General features: G+C 55.9%; 1 protein-coding gene across 8 annotated transcripts; it reads left to right on the top strand.

Moving 5' to 3' along the window:
* Positions 1–229: 229 nt before the first annotated feature.
* BMP4 (bone morphogenetic protein 4) lies at positions 230–7,613 on the top strand (the record flags this gene model as incomplete). Of its 8 annotated transcripts, none has more annotated exons than XM_080809249.1 (4): positions 230–297; positions 3,908–4,032; positions 5,136–5,515; positions 6,494–7,613. In XM_080809249.1, 2 exons carry the CDS (start codon positions 5,143–5,145, stop codon positions 7,348–7,350), a joined length of 1,230 nt encoding a protein of 409 aa, XP_080665375.1. In that variant the 3' UTR covers positions 7,351–7,613. The 8 variants fall into 8 exon arrangements, with proteins under 8 accessions (XP_080665375.1, XP_080665377.1, XP_080665374.1 ...); XM_080809251.1 differs by lacking the exon at positions 230–297 and adding an exon at positions 495–818 and having other exon boundaries at positions 5,189–5,515; XM_080809248.1 differs by lacking the exon at positions 230–297 and adding an exon at positions 500–818.
* Positions 7,614–8,367: the final 754 nt, after the last annotated feature.

Below are 8,367 nucleotides of genomic sequence, written 5' to 3'. Positions count from 1 at the left end.
TCTTAGAGCACACAGTTCTGCGCACAGCCTGTTTCTCACTGTTTGGAAATCCTTTAACAGTTTATGGAAGGCCACTCTTTAAAGCAATCCAACAGCTCCTTTTTCCATAACCTGATTTTAGAGGTGTTTCATTATCTCTAATTACTTGGGGTAAATGGTGATTACTCAGTGTTTTAATCATCAGTTTGGGCAGCAGTTACTCTAAACTCGGGGAAGCCCAGACTCCCATGGGTATTTTTGGAAGGTACGGCGACTAGTCGGTGCATGCTTTCTAGTACCTCTGCACGTGGTCCCCAGGTGAGCCCCGGCCGCTTCCCGAGGTGGAAGCAGCGTCGTCCCGGCCCGGGCAGCAGCTGCGGACTCAGGCGCAGCCCGGGCTTCCGGGACCCGGGCTTGCGAGGCGAGGCCCGGCGGCTGGATGGGAGGATGTGGGCGGGGCTCCCATCCCAGAACCGAGGCGAGCGAGGGCGGAGGGAAGAAAGGAGGGGCTGCCGGGGACGAGGAGGAGGAAGGAAAGAAAGAAAGAGCGAGGGAAAGAGGGGGAAGGAGAAGATGCACGAGGGCAGAGGAGGAGGGAGGGAGGGAAAGAGAACGGAGCCCTGCCCGGAAGCTAGGTGAGTGTGGCATCCGAGCGGAGGGACGGGAGCCTGAGACGCTGCTCGGGGCTGAGTATCTCGCCTCTCTCCCTGATGGGATTCCCATCCGCGCCGTCTCGAGCCTGCAGCACCCCAGTCCTCGGCCCTTGCCCAGGTTCACTGCAGCCGTTCAGAGGTCCCCAGGAGCTGCTGCTGGCGAGCCCGCTACTGCAGGGACCTATGGTGAGCAAGGCTACCTGGCGAGGGGTGCCAGGCAGAGGGGGCCGGGGAGCATCCGTGGGGGGAACAGCGGGGGTGCTCAGCCTCTGGTCCCACTCAAGGTGGCCTATTTTTCCCCAACGGTGGTGCTAGAGGTAGGGATGCTGGCGCTGAAGGACACCTCCGCAGCTGCTACTGCCTCTACCGAGGCCACTTTCTCCGTCCGGCGGCCCCGGGCGATTTTCACCTTTGGTAGGTTCCGGGCAGAAGAGATGGAAGAAGAGGAGCCTTTATTTGGGGGTCGCTGGGAAAGACTGCGAGGTCTTGAGCGGAACGCGTTGCGGGGGCTCTTGTGTTCGCGACCCCCGGACGGGAAGGGCCGAGACAGAAAGGACTGTAGCTCCGAAGTCCCGACAGTATGAGGGGGCCGAGGGACCGCGAGGTGGAGGAAGAACACCTAACCAGGGCTGGTTCTGCTGCCGGGAGCGCGGTCCTGCTACCTCCGGAGGCCGCGCGCCGCCCGAGGGGCTGAGGGCTGCGTCAAGGGGAGTGTCACCCGACCCGGTCCCCAGCCGGCGGGAGCCCCTGAGAGCACGCGAACTGCGGCTGTACGACGCGCCTTATCCACAAGCTGTTTTCAGGAACTTGCAGCATCCAAGGAGCCTCTCCCTATCATTTCCTGGTGTAGGGTCTGTAGGGTCGATGGTGGGGATGCCTGGCGCTGCGGGCACGCGTCTTCCTGCGGTGCGGTGGCCCATAGGGAGTAGCTGGCGGACAGAGGCTTATACTGGTCCTCCCAGCCCAGAGCCAACCGTCAAAGGTCCGGGAATTCCCGGGTCCCTGCAGACCCTTCCCCGCCAGAGCTGGGCCGGAGGCCTCAACCGCTTCCTGCGCACCGCTTAGGTGGATGGACTGTGAGGAGCGCAGTTTGTGGGCTGAAAGGTTTGTGAGACGTTAACCGCCCCCCCCCCAAACATAGACTTGGTAAACCGAGGCCACCTCTGGGCAAACGTCGGCGTCGGGAGAAGTCTCTGGCGGGGAAGTAAAGGACAACGCCACGAGTTCGTCCCTGGCACACCCCCCCCCCCCAAGAAAAAGTTCTGGAGACGGACGTCCTTTTGGGCTTTTGTCTTTTTTAATCAAAGAAAAAATGGGGAAGGGGGCAATTGCGCGATTAGAGACGAATCCTACGAAATCCAAAATTGAAACACTACCCGGGGAGTCCGGCCCCCGGGGTTATAGAGCCGCGCGCTCCCGCCGCCGCCCGGGGAGATTCCTAGGGGCAGAGGATAGTCGGGAGATCCCGGGCGCCCGCCCCTTCCACGGGCCCTTCGCCCCGCGGGGACTGGCTCTTTTCCGTCTGCTTTTCCCACTTCTACAGCCCTTCCCACCGGGCACATCTAGGGTTCCAGGCGTCTGAAAACCAACCAACCAACCCTTCTTTGCTCTCCCAGCCCTTCCGCAGTCAGTCCCAGCGGTGGCGCGGGAGCGGGAAAACCGTAGAGCGGCTCACGGAGCGGCGCGGCTGTCGCGCGGCGCCGACGGTCGCGCAGGGGCGCCCGCGGCCTCCATTCCCCGGCCGGCGGTGTGGGGCGGCGCTGTGCAGCCGGGGCTCCGAGGGACAGCTAAGCGCTTGATTCTTTACTCTTCCTCAAACGCCTCCCGCGCGTGCCCCCAAGAAGAAAGCCAAATTTGTGAGGGAGAGAGGCGGGCAACCTGAGCCCTGGATGTCTGGAGACCCGAGGCTGGAACTTGAAAGAGCCTCAGAAGGGAGGGCGGGTGCAGTGGCCTTGGGAGCAGGAGTCTGGGGTTCGGGACCACGCGGCGGGCTGGGGCCAAGGCAGAGTCGCGCGGGGCAGGTTTTTGTGAAGGCCCCCGTGCAGAACGACCCAGGCACGCAGCATCTTCCCTTAGAGTCAGGACATCCCGGTAATTCCTTGAGCTGTGGGTTGGTTAAGGTTCTTGAAGAAATATTTGCTGCGACTCTGCAGCTGGTGCAAAGGAGGAAGGGGGTGGGGGGAGGAAGTGGCGGGGGTGGGGGGGAGTGGTGGTTTCAAAAATAAGACAATCTGGAGAAAGAGAGGGAGAGACACAGACACAGAGGTCGAGCGCAGGCCGAAAGCTGTTCACGGTTTTCTCGACTCCTGGGAACGCGGTGGGATTTCCTTTCTGCGCCGGGTCGGGAGCTGTAAAACCTCAGCGACATTAAGACCCGAAACTTCTGATGCGCCCTTTCCGCCGCGACGTCTCCTTTTGAGTCTGCCCCACCGCCTTGAATGGCTCGAGGACCGCTTTCTTTGGACATTTGCTTTGCTCGGAGTGGACCCCGAGGTCGACGCGGTGCGGAGATTCTCTCCGAAATGGAAGCGCAGAAAATAGCCCAGCGGACGCTCCCTCCCCACTTTCCCACACGGATCTCCGCCTAACACCTCCCCCTCCGGCCCGGTGCGTGACGGGGACGGCCGCTTTCGGTTGGGAGCTCGAGCGCCAGCCCGGCTAGTCCGAGCCCTCGCAGGAGTTCGCCAGGGGGGGACTGGCTGTCGCTGGGAGCAATATTTGGCCTCGCCGAGACCCCGGGGAGGAAGTGGCGGGGAGCGCGCGCGCGCGTGTTTGTCTGTCCCTCAGCGCTTTCCTTTTTAAGTGCCCCTGGGTTGGAGAGGCTTTGAGCTGCTGAGACGCCGCCGCCCCCGCTCCCGGCCCCATTTGAGCCGTGTTCGCGCTGGAGGCGCAGCCCCCACAGTGCGCCCCAGATCCTCCGGCTTCAGGCCGCTGGCGCGAGGGCCCGAGCCGCTGCACCGAACGTCGCAGGTAGAAGCGAGGACCGCGTCCTCCGCGAACCGCGCCCGGGGACCGGCCGGGGACTGCGCCGAGGGCGGCTCGGAGCTCCTCCCGGACCGCTGGCGGCTCCGGCGGCCCGCGCGGGGGTTGGCCTCTCCTGGAGGGGGCGGGGCCGCGGGAGGAGGACGCGCGCGCCCTTTCGCCGCCCGCCGCGGGAAGGGCGGGCTCCTCTGTGCGCGGGGCGGGGCTTCTGCGTTCACGTGACCCAGAGGGGCTGGAAGAAAAACAGAGCCAGTCTGCGCCAGAGTCTCATTATATTCAAATATTCATTTTAGGAGCCATTCCGTAGTGCCATCCAGAACAACGCGCTGCCGCAGCTCCTCTGAGCCTTTCCAGCAAGTTTGTTCAAGATTGGCTGTCAAGAATCATGGACTGTTATTATATGCCTTGTTTTCTGTCAGTGAGTAGACACCTCTTCCTTCCCCCCTTCCTGGGATTTCACTCTGCCCTCCCCAACCCTGCTCGCCTCGGGTCCCTCCCGTCGGACCTTTTTTTTCCAGAGTTCACACTCCGCTTTCTGGCAGCGCTGTCGCTTTCTTCTTGGCCGGGCAGCCGCTGGGCTCTGAGCGTACCGGTTTTGTTTAAAGCTCTGCTTGTTCCCACTCGCACTCTCGGATGGTGTGCGTTGCAAGAAAGGGGAGTAGGAGGGAGCAAAGGAGATGAGAGGTGTCCGCAGCCCGGGGTTGTCCTTTCTGGTCAAACACACACACACACACACACACACACACACACACACACACTTAACTGGGGAGCGCCCAGCGCCCCCGTGCCTGTTCCCAGCTGCTTGTCAAAACTCAGAGGTCTCTCTCGGAACCATCTCCATTCCCCCACCCCCTGCTTTCCTGGGAGTGAGTGAGCGGGCGCGATCAGATGCTTTTTGCTGGGCATTTCAAACTCATCAGCCACAGTAAAATAAACCGTCAAGCCACTCACTCGGTCAGCTCCCAGACCACGTTCTGGTCTCAACCTCTGGACCCCGCCGCCCTGAGTCTTCGCCCACCCTCCTGCTCCGAACCAGCTGGAAGTTGTGGAAGTTGGGCTCCGAGGGCGGAGGAAGAAGGGGGGTGGAGGAAGAGGGAGAGAGGCTGAAGGTCTGAAGTGAAGAGCGATGGCATTTTAGTTCTCCCTCCCCCACCCTTTTTTACCCCCTCAATGTTAACTGTTTATCCTTGAAGAAACCGAGCTGAGATCATGGCTCAGATAGCAGTGGGGACAAAAAAAGATTAACAGGATGGAGGCTATCTGATTTGGGGTTATTTGACTGTAAACAAGTTAGACCAAGTAATTACAGGGCAATTCCTACTTTCAGGCCGTGCATGGATGGCTGCAGCTGGTGCTGGTGGGGGTGTGTGAGGGAGAAGACACAAACTTGATCTTTCTGACCTGTTTTACATCTTGACCCTCCATCACTAGCCTTATATGCATATGCAGAGACATCTCTGTTTCTCTCTCCTTATTGGTGTTTATTTATTCTTTAACCTTCCACCTCCTCCCCCTCCCCAGAGACACCATGATTCCTGGTAACCGAATGCTGATGGTCGTTTTATTATGCCAAGTCCTGCTAGGAGGCTCGAGCCATGCTAGTTTGATACCTGAGACGGGGAAGAAAAAAGTCGCCGAGATTCAGGGCCACGCGGGAGGACGCCGCTCAGGGCAGAGCCATGAGCTCCTGCGGGACTTCGAGGCTACACTTCTGCAGATGTTCGGGCTGCGCCGCCGCCCGCAGCCTAGCAAGAGCGCCGTCATCCCAGAGTACATGCGGGATCTTTACCGGCTCCAGTCTGGGGAGGAGGAGGAGGAAGAGCAGATCCACAGCATCGGTCTGGAATACCCTGAGCGCCCCGCCAGTAGGGCTAACACCGTGAGGAGCTTCCACCACGAAGGTCAGTCCTTGCGGAGAGTCCCCGGAGGGGGAGGGCTGGCTGGTGGGGCCGTGGAAGCCCTGGGGGAGAAGAGTTCAGGTTACATCAAAGCCCCAAATCCTGGACGCTGGAGAACAGAGCTGCTTACCTCCAAGAGCTGTGGCTGAATTTATTTTTTGGAGACAGAGGGGAGGGGTTCGGGGGAAGGGGAATGACACCACTCATACGTGGGCTAGCCCCTGTGGTGTGTTTTTGCTATATCAAAGCCTTTTTTGCCAGGTTTTCTGCCCGTTTTTTTTTTCAAAGCACCTACTGAATTTAATATTACAGCTGTGTGTTTGTCAGGTTTATTCAATAGGGGCCTTGTAATCCGATCTGAATGTTTCCTAGCGGATGTTTCTTTTCCAAAGTAAATCTGAGTTATTAATCCACCAGCATCATTACTGTGTTGGAATTTATTTTCGCCTCTGTAACATGATCAACAAGGCATGCTCTGTGTTTCCAAGATCGCTGGGGAAATGTTTAGTAACATACTCGAAAGTGGAAGAAGAGGGAGAGGGTAGTTGTGTGCATGTTTCCTCCTGCCTCTGCTCTGTTGGCCCCCCTTTTTCTTTATAACCACTTGTAAAGAAAACTGTGTACACAAAGCCAAGAGAGCTTTAAAAGGGGAGTCTGATGGTGGTGGAGTAAGGAGTTGACACATGGAAATTATTAGACATATAAGGGAGGTTGGGAGATACTTTCTGTCTTTGGTGCTTGCTGAATGCTAGCTAAGTTTTGCTGGTTTGCTAGCTGCCCATTTATCTGTTCTTTCAGATTAAAAGTTATGCTTATTTCCCCAAATGGGCTTTCACCATGTAAGCAGAATTGAGCACTCATCACCCAAAGCTTCTTGACTGAAGCTATTTCTTGTCTTTTAGATTTCTCAAAAAAGTTAATGTGCTTTTATTTATTTTTTTTTCTTTTCCCTTTTTCTTTTTTCTCCTTGACTGTGCCTAGAACATTTGGAGAACATCCCAGGGACCAGCGAAAACTCTGCTTTTCGTTTCCTCTTTAACCTCAGTAGCATCCCAGAGAATGAGGTGATCTCCTCTGCAGAGCTTCGACTCTTCCGGGAGCAGGTGAACCAGGGCCCTGATTGGGAGCAGGGCTTCCACCGAATAAACATTTATGAGGTTATGAAGCCCCTGGCAGAAGTGGCGCGTGGGCACCTCATCACACGACTACTAGACACGAGACTGGTCCACCACAATGTGACACGGTGGGAAACTTTTGATGTGAGCCCTGCGGTCCTTCGCTGGACCCGGGAGAAGCAGCCGAACTACGGGCTGGCCATTGAGGTGACTCACCTCCATCAGACACGGACCCACCAGGGCCAGCATGTCAGGATTAGCCGATCGTTACCTCAAGGGAGTGGGGATTGGGCCCAGCTCCGGCCCCTCCTGGTCACTTTTGGCCATGATGGCCGTGGACATGCCTTGACCCGACGCCAGAGGGCCAAGCGGAGCCCCAAGCATCATCCACAGCGGGCCCGGAAGAAGAATAAGAATTGCCGGCGCCACTCGCTCTATGTGGACTTCAGCGATGTGGGCTGGAACGACTGGATTGTGGCCCCACCAGGCTACCAGGCCTTCTACTGCCACGGGGACTGCCCCTTTCCACTGGCCGACCACCTCAACTCAACCAACCATGCCATTGTGCAGACCCTGGTCAACTCTGTCAACTCCAGTATCCCCAAAGCCTGTTGTGTTCCCACCGAACTGAGCGCCATCTCCATGCTGTACCTGGATGAGTATGACAAGGTGGTACTGAAAAATTATCAGGAGATGGTAGTAGAGGGATGTGGGTGTCGCTGAGATCAGGCAGTCCTTGGGGACGCACACGTTCCTGTCCACTCACCCACACACTACACAGACTGCTTCCTTATAGCTGGACTTCTATCTTTAAAAAAAAAAAAAAGAAAGAAAGAAAAGAAAAAAAAAAAACCTAAACATTCACCTTGACCTTATTTATGACTTTACGTGCAAATGTTTTGACCATATTGATCATATATTTTGACAAAATATATTTATAACTACATATTAAAAGAAAAAATAAAATGAGTCATTATTTTAAAGGTACACTGTTCCTTTTCTCTTTAATCCTTTTTCCTTCTGCCCCATCTCTTTTGAATGAGATTTTTTTTTTCTGTTGAGGAGGGGCTGGGGGCAGGTTGGAAGTCCAAGGGTGGTAACTGGAGGTGGTTAAGTTGGAGGAACAGGAAGTAAACTGATGGTAGAGAGATGGTAATTGCCAGGATGAATTGTTTTCCATTTCTATTTAATGTTAACAAGGACGCAGTATCCTCTCCCATCTGGATGACACATGCCTTGGAGAAACAGTGGGATGAAAGGAGCAGGCCAGATTAAAGACTCAGTTTTGGGCTCCCTGTACATCTCCTGTTTTTGCTCACCTGTTAGAGATGCGTCCCAGCTGAGTGTGATGGATAGAGTCTCAACCCTAGGGAATAACTCCCACCGCAGCTTTTATGATACCCTAGGGTGTCTCCAGTCATGACAGGTACCGATGTACTAACTTGCATGAGTGTGTGTGTGTATATGTGTGTGTGAACAGGATTTCAGGATGGTGGTGAAGTGGGTTTTATTCAATAGAACAAATAATGTGCCTTACCTTCGAACAGTTTGGTGACCATACTTTAATATCCCACATGGTGGAATTCTCCAGTGCTTCTTGACTTTTTCCCCTTGTCTCCTAGTCCCCACATGAAAGCCTTCATGGAGTTCAAAATTCTAACAGTTTGGGCTGGATGACAATGGGATCAGAAACTGAAGGGTCAAAATTTCTAAGTAGGCACTGTGAAAACATTGTCCTTT

The sequence above is a fragment of the Martes martes genome, assembly GCF_963455335.1.
Source record: "Martes martes genome assembly, chromosome: 7".
NCBI lineage: Eukaryota > Metazoa > Chordata > Mammalia > Carnivora > Mustelidae > Martes > Martes martes.
The sequence above is the reverse complement of the archived record's forward strand: the minus strand, read 5'-3'. Positions and strand labels throughout refer to the sequence as shown.